The sequence below is a fragment of the Astatotilapia calliptera genome, chromosome 18, assembly GCF_900246225.1.
Source record: "Astatotilapia calliptera chromosome 18, fAstCal1.2, whole genome shotgun sequence".
Classification (NCBI taxonomy): domain Eukaryota; kingdom Metazoa; phylum Chordata; class Actinopteri; order Cichliformes; family Cichlidae; genus Astatotilapia; species Astatotilapia calliptera.
Window position 1 is genome coordinate 35,297,176 of NC_039319.1, and position 17,753 is coordinate 35,314,928.

Consider the following 17,753-nt stretch of genomic DNA (forward strand, 5'->3'; position numbering starts at 1 on the left):
CTATTTTATTAATATCACTTATCCCCTAAAGCTTTGAAAAATGGACCATCTGTCCATGACTGCACTAAGAAAGTGAATGAAGTAAATAACTATTCCCGTTTTTTGGTAGGAATATAGTTTGTTTTTCTGATTTCAGAGAAACACAAAAACATTTTGCATTTAATTATCTCAAATAAAATATGTGTTGTAAAAAGAGGAAAACATGTATCTGGTTTCTTAAGTTTAACAATACCAGCTTTTCATGTTCACCCCACTCCTGTGTGTGTTTCTTGCAGGAGGAGCACACCCTGTACTCTCTGTCAGGAGGTGCAGTCACTCCAGAAAGCCATCTGGATGAATCAACATCTCTTGCAGACACCACTGAAGATAATCTGCCGTCTCTGAGGCCATGGGGAAGGAGCCAATCACTGCCTGCCTATGCTGACCTCATAATGGTAAATGGCAATGATGATGGCGAGTACCCCTTACTGAATATGAATGACAATTTTCAAGTGTGATCTAAAACAATACTGACGATTCCTAGAAGTGTGAGAACAGGCCTTAGTCGCTGTTAAGAACAGAAGGTTTAGAAACTATCATCTCCACATTTATTCACTATGTTCTGAAAGCAGATTTCTCCAGTGTTCCTTAAAGGAACTACTAGCAGACAAACTGGACACTGCGGAAAGAAATCCCATGGCATGGATAGCTTTTTTCATGTATTTGGAAAATAAATATTTAGTCTTCTTTGACAAATCGATGTCGTTAGTCCAACAAAACTATAATGAATTGAATATTCTTGTATGGGAAATACACCTCTGGTCACAGAAGCTACTGTTTTTACAGATTTACATGGCTGCCTCTAATACACATTATACAACTGTGACCTATGTTTCTCTCTGGACACCATCTGTCAGCTGTTTCAGATCATCTGCTCTAGGGCTTATTAGTCCAGTCCTGGACAGTTGTTTGATACACTTCAAATAAATAATTATTTTTTTTATCTCTTTCCATACCCTCAAGGATCTACAGTCTTTTATTCTGTGGAACTTAGAGAGATTCTTAGGCATGATAACATGACACACTTCACCAGCAAAAAGAACAGCAGATCCTGAAAGTTTAAATACGACATATTTTACCTGCCGCTCCCTAAATCTTTGCAGGGAGCCATTTGCAGTGGTGTAATAACCAGAGACCAAAGAGAGTCAGTGACACTCAGTGATTTCAAGCATCTACGGGTGTGAAAAACACTGGGAGAGGCAGGTCCCACATAAACTTTTCTCAGCTTTGAGACTTAGAGAGAGAGAAAGAGCCTTAGAGCTTTTTATTGTCATTGTGCAGTTTCTTGCACAGCAAAACTGGGTAGCTGGACCACAAAGTTGCAAAAGTAAAGAAGAGAAAACAATATACAGCAAGGGAAAAAAATGCAATATATATGTGTACATATATGTGAGTGAACTATATACATGTTATATGGGATGTTAATTCCACTGAAACCAAAATATTGTAGAGAGTGAGATATTGCACATAGTTGATTAACAGCAGCTTCAGAGCGGTTGTGGTTTGAGGCATGTGGTTTGAAAAATAATAGCATCATATAAAAGCTGCATTTTCTATTTACTTATCCATGTCTAAGATTTTAATTTGTTTCATGATCTGAAACATGAAAGTTTTACACATATTCATAAATATTGCATTTGTCAAGATAAAAATCTGTCAAAAGACTGTACAGAATGTCGTCTTTTGTCTTTGTTACAGCAAAATGAAATAATAATAATAATAATAATAATAATAATAAAAACTGTGGGACCAGTGTTTCCCAACCACTGTGCCGCGGCACAATTACACTCTCCTCCACTAGAGGGCAGTAAAACTACCTCCTCTAATAAAATGGGTTGCCAACTGCCAGTAAAACAGAAGAAGGCGAAGAAGAAATTACATAATAGTCATGCTGTGAGACGACACAGGGCGTAATAGCAATAGATAAATATTTGAAAAGAAAAAGTAGTCAGTCTGGCCTGGGCCCTGGAGAAACCAATTCTGCTATACCTGGTGCGCGGGCAAAAATTATCAACATGCTTTTTGTGGCATTTTTGTTTGGTGGTGTGCCGTGTGATTTTTCTAATGTCAAATATGTGCCCATGGCTCCAAAAAAAAAAATAGCACACGGCAACTTGATTTACCAAAGTTTCTTTTGTGAAAATAAGAAATAAGAGTGAGGCCTTCAAAATGCCAAAAAAGAGGAAAAAAAGAGGAAAAAATAGAAAGAAATCTGTGCAACACAAGCTACACGAGGGAGACACAGACGACCAGATCTCACCTGCTAACAGCATCATGGAAGATAATGGCAAGCAAGCAGAGGCTAGTGGAGAACAATCAGAGAACTAAATAAATTCAGAAAAGACAACTGTGCGTAGCTGAGTGGAATCAGAGAGGCTATAAGTAAAACAAACAAGAAAATGGAAGAGGCTGAAGAAAGAATCATGAAACCCGAATACAACTTAATGAGGAAGCAGTAACAGAGATGATGAAAAAAATCATCCTAAAGGGACGATCCAGAAGAGAAAACATTAGAATATGTGGCATTAAAGAAGGATTGTAGGAGGAGTCTCCATCAGTAGTGGATTTGCCTGACTCCACTGAGCTACAGGTGGAAAGAGCACACTGCACTCTGGTGCCAAAGCCACCACCAAATGTGGCGCCACGGTCCATAGTTGTAAAGATGGCCAACTTCAGATTGAACGAAACAACACTGAAAGCAGCCTGGCAGAAACATGGATTTGGACAGATTTGAAACAGGATTAACCTAGATCAGCGGTCTCCAACGTTTTTTGCGCCACAGACCGGTTTATGCCCGACAATATTTCCATGGACCGGCCTTTAACGTGTCGCGGATAAATACAACAAAATAAAACTAGTACCGGTACCAAAAAAAAGAAAATTTATTCGTAACACACATGAAAAGACCCAGGAAAACCGAGTAAACGATAAAAACGATAACAAAATAATGCTGAAAACCAATAAAAACCCTGAAAACCATACATTTCACACCCGAGCCTCAACTCTCGCGGCCCGGTACCAAACGACTCACGGACCGGTACCGGTCCGAGGCCCGGGGGTTGGGGACCGCTGACCTAGATCATGATTATGCAGCTTGGGTTTTAAGTTGGCGAAGGGAATATGCAGAGGAGACCCACCTAAACTACAAGGAACAAGAGAAATGAAAAAGAATGGGTTTTACAAATGTATTTTCATCATCTCATAATTCTGGATGAAGATGAGGAGTTGCCATCCTTTTATCAAGCATTTTGAAAAAACATTTGCGATAAGAGATAAGGAGGGGTGATTTATTTCAATAAGGGAAAACATTGAGGGGAATTCAATTACGCTGCTAAATGTGTATGCAGCATCTGGTAGCGATATCCATTTCTTCAAGAAAATTGAATTCGAGCATACTGAAAGATCCCCACATTAAAGAGCAGAGCCGCTTTTATTTGGAGACTAATGACAATGGTGACGTGCGCCCGATATTCCATGGGATGAAAAAAGCAGCTCTAAAAGGAAGAATCAGAGTATCAAGAATCAAGTAAACAGCTGCTGGACATGTTTGCGAGGGAAGAAACAAACAAATATAGAGGCATTATTTCTGGCGTATACAATGGGCTTAAAAACAGGGAAATACATTCAACTCTATATATTAACGTAAAGTGGGAAATGGAGGGAGGAAAAATGGACAACATTATGGACATATCGATGGAAATGTAGCGGCTCACAGGAAGTATAGCAAGATATTTTATTACCCCTTACCAAATATCTTGCTGTGAGGGCAATTCACTGGGGAAATACTAAAGCAAATCATAGTCATGTCTTTTGGGATTGTCATGGTATTAAAACCTAGTGGCAGGAAATACACAATGCAATACAACTTTAGGAAGTCATCTGCCTTTGGAGAGTAAAGTTAAATCTTTTGGACTAATGCCTGAAGGATGGCCAAAGAGAGACAAATATCTGTTTATTATTTTGTTGGTGGCAGCCAAGAGAGCCATTACAAAAACTGGCTCTCACAGAAAGCCCAACTCTGAGCATGTGGATGGACATCACAGTAGACATTTACAGGATGGAGAGAATGACAGCAGACGCCAGTTATAAGAGGAACCTGTTTGCTTGATGCTGGAAGAAATGGATGGACTGTCTGATACTACACAGACCGGACATTGACCTTGGATTGTACTAGTCTCGAATCAGATTTGGTGTAATAACAATTTCATGTCCATTAATGTTCCTGTTTTTGTTTTAGGGGTTTTTGTTTGGTTTTTTTGTGGGTCATACGTGTAAAAAAAAACAAAACAGGACATTTAAGCTTTTACTTTGTAACTACTGATAAAAATGAAAGTGCACAGTATATTGATTGCTGAATTTCAATAAAAAGTCAATAACAAACACTCTTCTGTGTTATATTGCACTGTGACAAGTGCTGTATAATGATCAATTTATACAGCACTTTTCTGCTCTTTCTGGGGTGACTGTAGCTCCGGAGGCAGAACAGATCATCTATTAATTTGAACATTGGTGGTTCAATCCCTGGCTGCTCCAGTCATGCCAAATATCCCCTTTCAAGAAACTAACCCGAAGTTGATCACTAACACATCCATCGGAATGTAAATGTGTGTGGATGTTAAAAAGAAAAGAAAAAAGTGCTTGTGTGATTGAGGCAAGTTTTATAAAGCACTTTGAGTGAAGAGAAGAAAAGTGCTATATAAGAACCAGTCCATTTCCCATTTCACTCATTTACGCACACATTCATACTGCCATTTGTGCACTTACACTATATCCGATCCAGTGGCTGTTTGGCATGAATTATCTTCTCCAGGGCATTTCCACATTTGGACTGGAGGAGCCAAGGCACTGAATATGAGACATTTTAAAAACACTGCTTAACAAAGTTATTAGACCATAAAAAGATATTTATACAATCAAAACAAAAAGCACAAATATTTTAGAAATCTATCAAAAATGAATTTAAATTTAAATTCAAATTTAAAACTAGTATCTGTATTTAGCAGGGAAATATAGATATGAATTCACATGTTTTCTCTGGGGAGTCAAAAATGAATCAAGCTCATGCATGTGGACTATTAGTGTGTGATCTGGAGCTGTTTGTGATCTTTTTTCTTCAGTGTATTATTCTATGTCTTTCATATTTATGCTACAGTTTTCGCAGGTTTTTATCATGGAGAATATATATATATGTGTCTTGCGTTTTCTTTTCTGTGACATTTTAGTAACTATCTCTCTCTCTGTGCCTCCAACACCTCCAGGGGGGCAGTGGTTCACCTTTCTGCAATAATCTAGTCGGTACCAGAGAAGAAGATGACAGTGGGACCAGCTCACCAAAGGTAGCTTCGCTCTTACAGAACATGTCGTGTCATGCATAGCACGAATTATGTGCAAAACATTTTAGGCTAAAATCCATCCAAAAACTTGACATTGTAATTAGTGCTGACTTTATTGATATGAAATCAGTTTAAATTAATTTAAAGACCTCTAACCGGTGTAACTTGGCAGCACCAGCTGTCACTAGTCAAAGGCATCTTCCTTAGTTTTGGATAGAGCCATGGTGTTGTGACCTCTGGTTGTCACGCGTCCACAGATGGATAGGTCTGACATAGAGGATGGCCTGGAGGAAGGGGACCTCAACGCCGAAGGGGAAAACGAAAGAGACCAGGAAGAGTTCACTATGAACCCCAACCCCCTCAGCCAGCTGGACTTCTACCAAGCCAACCCCTTCGCCCGCTGTCAGTGTGACCGTATGTAACAAATTCAGAGGCTGAGCTACTATTGCTGTCGTGGATTTCAGACTTTGGCACTCTTTTCTCTAATTTACTTTGAAAGAGGTGACACGCATTGCTGAATTGGAGTGGGTATCCGTTCACTTTGCATTGCAGTACTGAAAAGTTAAGAAAAGTTGCATTTCTCGAACATCAACCTGGCCCCCAGACAGTTAAATCTGAATGAATGCTGTGCCAGTGCATCTTTCCAAGCAAATCACTCAAGAGTGTGACTTTGTTTGCTTGGGTAGTTTGGCATCAATTTGAAGAAGTGGTTGATGATTGCAATACCTAATCTTCCTGTTAGAATATGAACATACTCAAGCCCTACGGCTACACTCAAAAGTGATGTAATTGAATTGTTTGAGGGTTAAGTGATTTGGCCTTAAGGTGGTAATTGGAACTGGACATGAACTATGGCAGCCAGAGGACTGGGAATCAGAACTGTTAAAATCCAGCCTCTGGGTTGGTGGAGACTACAGCTTTTTTTCTGTCAGAAGGGACAACTTAATTCATGCACAAGTAGAACTTTTCCCACTAGGACATCGGGCAGCTCTGATCCTGGGGCTGTGTATGTGGTTCAAACTCTGGAGTAGGAGAGGACTAGAGTAGGGGCTCAGAAAATAAACCAACCCAAGCTGGGCATCAAAACTCCTTCAACTCTAGGGACCAGAGGGAGCTAGGCTGTGACATCGTGGGATAAATGATGATTTTTTTCTTTGGCAAACTAATCATATATGCTTTTGTTACCTTTACTTTTTGTTGCAGTGGTATTAATAAAGTACAGTGATTTCATTTCTTTTACACATGATTTATAGATGACCTCTTCAATGAAGACCTATTCCTTAAAACAGACTCATCTGGTGAGTTATAATAGACCACTAATCTAAACAGAACTTCACTTGACATAAAGAGGCTCTTGTTCATTTTGTTGTTTTGTTACTCAACTTCAATACTGTTCTTAGCAAAACTTACAAGTATAAACTCTTTAAATATTCTGATTTTCAGATGGCTTTGGTTCTGACCCTTTCAAAGGCAGCGACCCCTTCGCAGCAGATATTTTGTTTCCGTTGACGAATACTGCCACTGGTGAGAGCACAGGAAATGCCGGTGACGAAGCAGACACCAGTCTGTCTTGTGTTGAAAACAAAGCTTCAACGGGAACTCAGTGCTTTGAGTCAGAATTCCCAGATGAAGACAGTGACATAGAGATTAGCTACAGTCGAGAGGACCTGGACACCATTGCTATGGAAGATGATTCTCATGGATTTAAACCCATTCAGAGTTCGTCAGAGGAGCTGGGGCCAGAGCCTATCCAAGGGTGGCGTTCCCAGGGACAGTATTCTGTAGAATCTGACCCTAATGGGTATGAGCTTGATCTTGGTGCTGTCTCCCCGCCCTCCGACATAGAAGAACATAGTCTGGGATCTCTGGCTGGAGAGGCTATTACTCAGTCATCAGCAGGATTAGAGCAAGGTAATTTATATTTTAGTCACACGCCCGGTTATCAGACATGACAGTTTTTCAGTTTTACTTTTTATTACTTTCATTTACAGTATCTCACAAACGTGAGTACACCCCTCACATTTTTGTAAATACTTTGTTATATCTTTTTATGGGACAACATTGAAGATATGGCACTTTGATACAATGTAAAGTAGTCAGTGTACATAACAGTGTAAATTTGCTGTCCCCTCAAAATAACTCAACACACAGCCACAAACTGCTGACAACAAAAGTGAGTACACCCCTAAGTGAAAATGTCCAATTTGTGCCCAATTAGCCATTTCCCTCCCTGGTGTCATGTGACTCGTTAGTGTTACAAGGTCTCAGGTACAAATGGGTAGAAGGTGTGTTGTCGCAAATGTGACCAAATTATTCAGTGGTGCAACTAAAAAAAATCCTAGGTCTCACTGGTGTGACCAACTTTTCGAGTAAATAAAATAAAATAAAATTCTCAGCAACTCTGAAAATCTCCGTGTGGTCAACAACTGACACACATTATGCGCCTATCGTGGTCTAAACCAATCAGAGATAGTCAGGGGCGGGACCTCTGATTGGCCGTGGTCCTGTAGTTGTCCTTCGTTTGTACGTTTGAAAGTGCAGGCAGATAGAGAGAGGTCAGTAGCTCGAATAAAGCGATATCGATTCATTAAATCCTGAATCAACTTTTAAATATTGTGATATCCTAGAACTCAGGAACCACGGAGACCATGTTGACCTCACAGTCACTTCTTTGTTATATTGAACTGGGGCATGCGCCACACACACTGACACCACTCTTCAACAACTGTTGCCCCCTGGTGGACAATTCCTTGTTACAACATAACAAATATAAATGTATTTTGCCAGAAACGCCAGAATCTCAGGTTAAAGCTCACAAAACTATTTCAACAAACAGCAAATGAGAGCAGGAAAACGGATTCTGCACAAAGAAGTAAACACAGAACCGCCACATCAGAATCAGCTTTCTCTTTCTCGGCTTTCTCACCCGAGGGCACGGGTGAAAGCCGACAGCTCACTGATTCTGATGCGTCCGGTCCGCGCTGTGTTTACGTCTTTTTTGCGTGAGATTCTGAGCTGCAGGTTTTATCTCTCTCCAACCGAAATTCACTGAACCAGCAACAAAAGAAGATCCAAACTACGCTTCACATTTGGAAAAACATCGTCATTTACATTTTTCATTCGCTTATTACCCGCCAGTCTACCGTGGTTTACAGCACTGTCAGCCGCTGTCTTTTTTTTTTTATTGACTTAAATGGCCGCGAACTAGAAAGCCTAATTTTTGCTGTTCAATACTGAATTTTTTTTTTTTATTAAAAATGTTGCAATATTGCAGAATATTTTTAAGTTTATCTGCTATAAAAAGCCAGGCCAGGAAAATCTCCCTCATGTTTTTCTGTGTTTTATCCTCAGTTACTTTGACACAAAGGCTCACACCTCTGATGAAGTCTCACATGTATCAGTACTGATAAATGATCAGAATTAGAATATTTCTGACTGTCTGAGGCTAAATCGGGACCTTGTGAATTGGAATTGAATGGATAATAGAAATCAGTGTTGATACCCAGCCCTAGTGAGCAGCCTAGGCCCGACAGAAGTGGATGTAGCTGTGGGTAATGAGAAAAGATGAAAAGAACGATTGATAACTTTTTTGTTAAGTTAAGGCCTGATCTGTCTGAAATTCATAGCCAGCTCTGACACGGAGCCATCAACCTCTGAACGCTGAAAAAGCACAGTGTATCCAGAAAACACATTATATGCTGCAATAAATGCACTGCCCAAGTCTCCCCTCTCTCCATTGCCTTTCAGTGGCAGGCAGCAGCAAACAGGTCATCAGAGGAGGCTGATGTGATGATGAAGTTTTACATTACCTACGGTATTGCCAAAGAGTGCCAAAGCACTTTAAGCACAAGCAGTTTTTCAGTAACTTATCTTGTAGAAATGTCCTCCAAATAAAGAACTTTGTGTTGACAAGATTTTTAGTTAATCATTTACACATTAATAGTGTCTGTACGGACAGCAATTCCAAGACAAACTTATTTGGCTCAGATGGTGTCAACGGTGTGTAGTGGCAACCAGGTGGAGTACAAAGACAAGTCTTGCCTACAGTCAAGCATGGTGGTGGGATGTTTGGGGCTGGATGAGTGCTGCTGGCACTACAGTTAATTGAGGGAACCATCCTTAAATGGAAGGTGGATGAGTGAAAGGTCTCTAACAACCACCAGATCCATGATGTCATCATGGAGGAGTGGAAGAGGATTCCCGTTAACAGAGTTAAGGCAGTGTTGGAGAATAATGGTGGCCACACAAAATATTGACACTTTGGGCACAGTTTGGACATTTTCACTTAGGGGCATACTCACGTTTGTTGCCAGCAGTTTAGACATTAATGGTTGTATGTTGAGTTATTTTGAGGGGACAGCAAATTTATACTGTTATCCAAGCTGTACACTGACTACTTTACACTTTATCAAAGTGTCATATCATCAGTATTGTTCCATGAAAGGATTATGCTAAAATATTTACAAAAATGTGTCTCACTTTGGTGAGATACTGTGCATGTGCATATACTGATGCTGGGAGTCAGTTTCCTGCTTAAGTGGTGTCTACTTTAATTGCTGACCTAGGAACACATTTCCATTACACAAAAAAGTTTCAGACTGAATTTCTTTTCTAAAACGGCAGCCGTCAGTGCTGCTCCTCAGCCTCCTACGCCTGTGGGATGAATGTGAAAATCCTATGTGGCTTTGAGGTGACGGTAACCAGGATTCAAACTCATCTGAGATTTTTAGTAGATGCACCTATACTATAAATTAGAACATTCTAGATAACGTCCTTTTTGAACTATCACATTTAGACGATTTTCAGAAAACTTGACCTCTGACCTTGACCTTGAGGTCGAGGTCACCGGGATACAAACTTTAGAGAATTTTAGATACCGATGGTTTCAGTTTGAAAATCCTACATCACCTCGTTCTCGAGTTATTGCATTCACAAACTTGGGTGTCCACAGGGCCCACTCAGAGGCCTTTAGGGGGAAAATATGCCCCCTATTGTTTTACATGTTGCATGTGATGAAAATTTAAATTAGTATCACAAATCTTTTTTCTGTGAAAATGGACTGACAGCATTTCTGGACATTGACTACGTTCGATTTTAGATGTGCAATTTTGAGCAGTATAATTGTCTTTATAAACTTTAAACCTTTGAATATCGTATTATTTCAGACTCTTTAGCCTGTAAGCTTAACGTCTTAAAATTGTGGTCTTGTAACTGCGTCATAATTCTATTCTTAACTACTCACTGTATATTTCTGCTAGGTGAGTGTCTTGGTTTGACTCAAGCTGTTGGCGAACCTGTCCTGTTGGAGCCAGGTTGGACAGGCAACAGAGAGGAAACGTTGCCCTGTGATGTCACTTACAGTCAGCAAACAGAACAGGTTAGGAGCATCAAAGAAGAAATCCAAATCCCTGCTGTTCCACAGAACTCACTAGAGTCCCAGAACATTTTCACTCAGCCTGACTCACATCAGAACAGCCTTGAGTTGAACTATGAACCAACCAGTCAGTCTTCCTTTGACCCGTATGGCTTTAAACTCAGCCCAGAGCATTCTAGTCACACTCTTTTAGACCCTGATGAAGATGAGTTGAGTCCAGAACCTGCTGATGATGATCTGACCTTTGACCCTGAACCCTGCTCTTCTCAACATCAGCTGAACTTTGATGCCTATGGGTTTGACATTACCTCCTCCCAGATGACACGGGACTTTGACCCTTATGGCTTTAAGCTGAGCCCTCAAGAAGAGAACCAGGAAGTATTGGATCCCTGTGGCCATGACAACCAGGATGCAATAGACCGTTGTACCAATGACAACAATGAGCAAAGAAAGCTCTCAAGCTATAATAACCCAGAAATACTGAAACCTCATACCCATGAAAACCAAGAAGTGCTTGAAAATGATAGCCACAATAACCAGGAATTTCTAGATTTGTGTAATAATGGAAACCAAGAAGTGCTGGAACCATCTAGCCTCGAAAACAGGGAGGTGGTTAACCATAAAAACCAAGTCCTGGAACTCTGTAGTCACAACAATCAAGAAGTTGTGGACCTCTGTCGGAATAATAGCAGTGAGCAATTACTTGAACCTTGTGACTGTCATAACCAAGAAGTGCTGGAACCTCACAGCTTTGGCAGTCAGGACGTCCTGGACTTCTCCTATCCTAAAAATCAGGAAGTGTTAGATTTAGATAGCCATGGTAACCAGGAAGTTTTGGATTTTAATAGCAAGGAAAACCAGGCCGTGCTAGTTTCAGGTAGCTACAATAAGCAGGAACTTCAGGAAAATCAGGAGTTACCTGACCAGGAGGGGTTGGACTTGTTGAGTACAGACATTTTGCCTGAAGCAAACAACATCCAGTGCATTCTGGAACCAGAACAGGATGTCAGTTCTGTTAATGACAGCTCAGATAGTGATGTGGCATCCGAAAATATGCTGGGACTGCAGCTCAGTAACCCCAGTGTCTGCACCTCGAATACCACACATACTAGTACTTTAAACATGGCCATCAGTAGCATGTCTGCCAGCCAGGACCTTAATTCGTCTGCTGCCCTGATCCACCACAACCTTTTAGAAGGTGATCTCGGTTCAGTGTTTGGGGCTGGAGGATACATTGGATGTCCTGATGTAGCTGATGACCTAGAGCCATTGCAGAGAAGGCAGACAAACCCAGTACCAGAGCCAGTACGACCAGTTAGGCCTCCTCGACCATCTCTCAGGGTAAGTTGGACGTTATTTTTCTTAACTTATTATAGCATTAAATCGATGGCCAGTTAGTTTGATATATCCTGTGAAATCCTAATTTCAGGTTTACTGTCCTTTATTTATTTTTTGCTTTTATTTGGCCCATGATTGTCGACATTTTGTAGAACTTGGAGATTAAGAATAAATACCCAACATTTAATATTAATATAATTCAAGCCGTCATTAATGTGTTAGGGTTAGGGATTTATTTTTTAAATATGTTATGTGTTAAATTTGAACTTTGAGTTGAAATAATTACAACTGTAAATATTTCTCAAGAGTAGAACCAGGTATTTAGTCATTTTAGCAAAGTTAGAAGTAGAATAGCATCCATTCACATTTTTCTGATCTAATACTTTGTGACTATCTGCTAATACACATCAATGTTTCAGTGTTAATAAGCTGTTTTCCTCATTGTGAGACTGGCCATAATTACTGTATATCTGGCTCCATTTGAACACCTAACTTAATCCTAAGAGACTACATTTACTGGATTGTTGGTATTTATTTGTGAAATAATAAATGAGAATCGGATAAATACATGAAACAAATATTTTTGGATTGATTGATCCAATTTAACTGTCAGACTATGAATTGGCTCCCCAATATTCCATCCAGGTTTTGAACCAATATTTGATCCAAATGTCGCATCATTTTATCCCTAGCTAGAATTATAGTTGTTCTGTTAGTCAGCTATTCCATTAAACTGCTCCAAAGTCCGAAACCTTTCAAACTTCTTACAACGTTGAGATGAAAAACATTTCTTGTAGGGGTTGGACAATATGCCAAAAGTTTCCATCCAACAGCCAGAAATTGTTGATATATTTATTGTTGGTTTGTGGTGCCATGCATACATGTTTTTCTTTGTACTGAACATTAATTCTGGTTTCTTTGGCTAATGGTTTGCACCACTACTAAAGTGCCTGCTGAACAGCCCTGAACCTATCTTAAAGAAAATATTTTTTCATTTTGTTTGAAGTTCAAATGATTATTTAAAATAACTGTTAAAAGTCAGCGTGCCTCTCGAACTGCTTTGTGCATAGAAAATTATATTTAAAAAAAAAAAAACATCTACTTAAAAACATCTACTTTCATGTGTTTTAGGCCAAGGACAAGGCCCAGTCCCAGACTCAGGTCATCGATTTAAAGTGATCTCTCACCATGAAACATTCAAGTGAGGTTTACTGTGTCAGCACGGTTCCTGTGATGACAACAAGGCAAGAAGTGAAGATGATAAGGAATAAAGTACGACAAAGGGAAATGCAATGGAGGAAAAATGACTAAAGAGCTCATTCTGGTGTTAATTATCACAGTAAATTAGTTCAGGTTAATCAGAGGAGAAACAATGGAAGGCAAGATGAAAAAACTACCAGGAACCAAATGATAAAAAAGATTTCCTGATTATTATATTAAGAAACATGATTTTATCCAGTTTTTTTATTTACATCTGTCAAGGTTGCACACGACTGTCTGACCTACTATCTTGTCTTTTTATGATTTGATGAACTGAAGAAGGTTTTGACGGACCTGACTGGTCTGAAGTGCAAATAATGTCCATGTTTGTGATGTGACATACAGTAAATATTAGGACATATGTTACAAGACTTCAAATAGATAAACTGTATATAAATGATACAATGTAATCTGCTGTTGTGGTTTTGAGATTATCTATCCAATTAGTAGTTTAGATCTAAGTTGCATATGAGCTGTAGAGAGTTTATAGTCAGATTTACCAATGAACGCATATCCACGCTCACAACAGTGTTTTCACACATCATTTAAGAGGCTCCTTAAAGAGAAGCAGTGGTTCACTGCCATTCTAGGCTGGATTCTTCAGTTTCACCAGTGACAAAGCACGACTGATGGCTGTGGTCAGGTGTGTGCTTTGTTACATGTGTAGCACGCTCAGTAGTAATGCGATGCCACCCATGTTTATAATTGGACTGTAACTGAAAAGATGGCCACTTCATTCTTTGTTCCAATTTCATACTGCACACTAATGCTGAAAATAAAAACTATGCAGGGATTTTGGTTGTGTACTGTTAGTTAGGCAGTTACAGACGTAACTACCTAACTAACAGCGCAGGCTTCCAATTCTTTCTTTTGTTTGGTAGCAACAAATAAAAAAGCAGCAAAGCTGTGTCCACCCAGGAAATGTGGGTGTGGTTTGGTGAGCAATGAAAGTCAGCGACATTGTCTGACTTCAAGTGGCGATGGGCAAAAAGCCCAGGATGAACTTTTCTCCTGTTGGAGGCCACTGGAGTGACTGACATTTGTAAATGCATGAGGTCACCTAGGCAACCACAGCCTGGAGCGTCTACTAGTGATCAAAGCGATGCATGAGGGGAGCGCTGGGGTGGGGACACAACACCAAAAGACAGATAGTTACATCTGAGTGGAAGACTATTGCCTTGTACCGTTGTCATCAGTAGTAAGCTCTTGTATTTTTGTCTCTCCCTCGTAATGTAATTAATTTTACTACTGCTGATATTTAAAGACACCAGTACAGAAGTACTGTATGTAACTTTCAGAAAGCAGTTTCTTCTGTCCAGCAGCTTTTTATAGCACTGCCAGTGAAACTTTATGAAGTAATTAAGATGTGTTTTCATTTGTGGATGGCGCACACAAAGTCGAGCAGATTTACAGTGGTAAGGCAGATCTGAGCATTTCATTGGTGTAAGCATCTTTGCTTAGGAATGGTCTGAAGCGTGGAACCAGGACACAGCGAGGGTAAATGTGGAGTGGGTCTGGCACCGGTGCCGCTGTTACGCTGCCCATCCGGCAGTTTCTTCCACCCAGGTCTGATAAGTTTACTGTGATCAGACTAAAGTAGTCAGAACCAACAGTGACGCCACAGCCAGAGTACAAAGCAGAAATCTGTGAGCTGATCATTTTCTGTAGGTTAATCACTCCCAGAGACCTCTTTGACACTGTTATATCATTTTCAGGTTATAATTAGATATCTAATTATATGTAAAACACTGTTATTCCTTTTGATTGTACCCACACAAGGTCACACGCACAACTGCTTTTTAACAAGTACATGATATTTACTGGTATGGTAGCAGAGCATCAGTGTAACCAGTTCATTAGGCAGTTCAGAAATGGCACATAGCGCTTTATTCCTCTGAGCACCCGAAGCCTGTTCTACTGCAAGCGTCATTTAACCATTTGCACTCACATTCACACAAGCACTTTCTTTACACCTGAGAGCTTTTCTCTAACAGTCACATACACATTGAAGTTGGGGTTCAGTGTTTTGCAGACTGGAGGATGAAGTCATCAGTCTTCCTCCTGAGCCAACCTGAAGTACAATTCCAAAAAGTTTTCATGCTGTGTAAAATTTAAATAAAACAGAATTGGCTCATCTTTATTCCTGATAGAACACAGAAAGCATATCAAATGTTTAAACGGAGAAAACATATCATTTTAAGAGAAATATGTAATATTTTAATTTGATGGCAGCAGCACATCTCAGAAACAGGGTCATGCTTCCCACTCTGTAGACTTTGGGAGAGGAATGCTGTCCCATTCTTGTCTCATAGAGATATTTTTCACTTTATGATGCTCCACCAGCTGGTAACAGCAAGGACTCTTCTACTATGAAGGCTTTCCATGAAACACATGCCATCTGGATGGGAGTATATGCTGCTCTAAAACTGCCATCTCCAGAGGCACTGATGCACTGCCACACCATCAGAAACGCAGGTTTTTGAACTGAGCACTGACAGCAAGTCGGATAGTCTAGAAGACGCAGTGTCCATGTTTTCCGATTTCAAATTAAAATTTCTTCACTTTGCTTCAGTCCATTTTAAATGAGCTTTGGTCCAGAGATGGTGGCACTGTGGTGTGTGTGGACAACACAGTGAGCTGTGTTCACAGACAGTGATGTCTGGAAGTGTTCCTAAGCCCACGCACTGATTTCATAACAGGATCGTGTCTGCTTGAGGACCTGAAGATCAGCTGCATCTAATGTTGATTTTCAGCCTGGTCCCTCATGCAAAGATTTCTCCAGATTCTCTGAATCTTCTGAGCTTATGACTTTGGATGATGAGATATTCACAGTCTTTGCAACTATTTGTTGAGGAACATTATTCTGAAATTGCTCTACAATGTTGTTGAAGCACTTTTTTGCAGATCTCTCTCTCAGATGTTCTCTTTTTTCCCCCAGTCCTGTTACTGACCTGTCATCAGTTTGTCTAATTACGTATAAAATGTTTCTTTTTTGTGTCACTTACTTTGTCAGCCTTTTGCCGCCCCATCCCACCTTCTTTGAAACATGCTGCTGCCATCAAATTCAAACTGATTGTTTTTACATGGTAGTACAAATATCATGAGTGTGAGTCTACCTTTACATGGCACACTCAGCAGGCACTGATTGAACCTTTCAGTTCACACAAAGCTTCAGTTCAGCCTACCTCACTCTTTTACCATGATTTCATGACAGCAGCTACACCCATTAAAAGCAAGTATTCCATGACTTTCATATTTGTAGATATGTACATGAACTCGCATTTTCTTTTGATTGTACAATGGTACACATCATATAGCAAAGACATTAAAGTGAAGTCCCACATTCCACCTGCTTCAAACGAGATGCTTCCACTGAATAACTAGAATGGTTCCATTGGAAATGGAAGAAAACACAAGCTGGTTCACGAGTTAACATCAAGGGTCTAATCATTTTAAACAGAACCAGTTAAAGAGCCAGAGCTAATTTAATATAAAAGAGTCAGTGAGACCCCGAAGACCAGCCATCGTCACCTTACCTTATATTCAAAGTTCTTACTTCCAGTTAAAGGATTACTGATGTGTCCCAAAAGTGCATCCTGTTCATCTGGACATTTTCAGTGGGAGAAATGTTTCGTCACTCATCCAGGTGACTTCTTCAGTCTCAGCTGACTGCAGGTTTCCCCAATCTTATATACAGTACATTTGCACAATGAGTGAAACTAGCACCACTGAAGGAACAGTGGGCTGGGAGGTCAGTTCCTGGATCATTAATATGCAAATTGTCATGACCACCGATCAATGGCCATGAGTCCCATTCACAGAGAGTTGGGGAATGGCATGCATCGAGACATTATTGACGTGCGTTTTGCAGTTTTCCTATGCATTTTGGTCTTTTGTCCATGGAAACCATGTGGGTGTAGCATAATGTGAGGGTACACACCTTTAAAGGATATTTAGATCTAATGTGTGTTTCTGTATCATTTAGTATCAAGTTATTGGCAAAATCTAAAATTGACAAATCTACTAGCGTGAATCACAACACTTCATATACAAGCACAGTGCTCCATGTATTTGCTTTGTTCAAATGTACAATCATGTGTAAAGAAAACAGAACATTTAGAAGACTTATTTTGTTCATTTGTTGCATTTTGGAACATAATTAGTTACATACACAACACTAAAATAACAGTTTGCACACTGCCAGCCTGTTACACACAGAAACTATGACGTATTGAGCATGGTCTGCTGCAGAAAACTGGATTATCTTTTTCAGACAGCTGGCTAAAACTATGCTGTCTCAAGCTAATAGACTGTAAACCTAAGCTGCCCGCTGGAAGCTCAGCTTCAACAGCAGTTTCCTGTCTGACTGCCGCCCCCTGACTCATCCACCAGTGGCTGTACTGACGGAT

The 17,753-nt window shown here is 40.0% G+C and overlaps 1 protein-coding gene across 4 annotated transcripts in view; it reads left to right on the top strand.

Annotated features, from left to right (window-relative positions):
• The window catches only part of LOC113010886 (uncharacterized), a 31,908-nt gene extending 14,920 nt beyond the window's left edge, over positions 1-16,988 (top strand). For 3 of the 4 annotated variants that reach the window (XM_026150152.1, XM_026150149.1, XM_026150151.1), the window contains 7 exons: positions 276-434; positions 5,298-5,375; positions 5,630-5,786; positions 6,626-6,670; positions 6,816-7,283; positions 10,631-12,087; positions 13,216-16,988. In XM_026150152.1, the coding sequence (XP_026005937.1) occupies positions 276-434; positions 5,298-5,375; positions 5,630-5,786; positions 6,626-6,670; positions 6,816-7,283; positions 10,631-12,087; positions 13,216-13,263 (2,412 nt within the window). In that variant the 3' untranslated portion in view covers positions 13,264-16,988. The remainder of the gene's footprint in view (positions 1-275; positions 435-5,297; positions 5,376-5,629; positions 5,787-6,625; positions 6,671-6,815; positions 7,284-10,630; positions 12,088-13,215) is intronic. The other variant, XM_026150150.1, reaches the window with a different exon arrangement.
• The last annotated feature ends 765 nt before the right edge of the window (positions 16,989-17,753 follow it).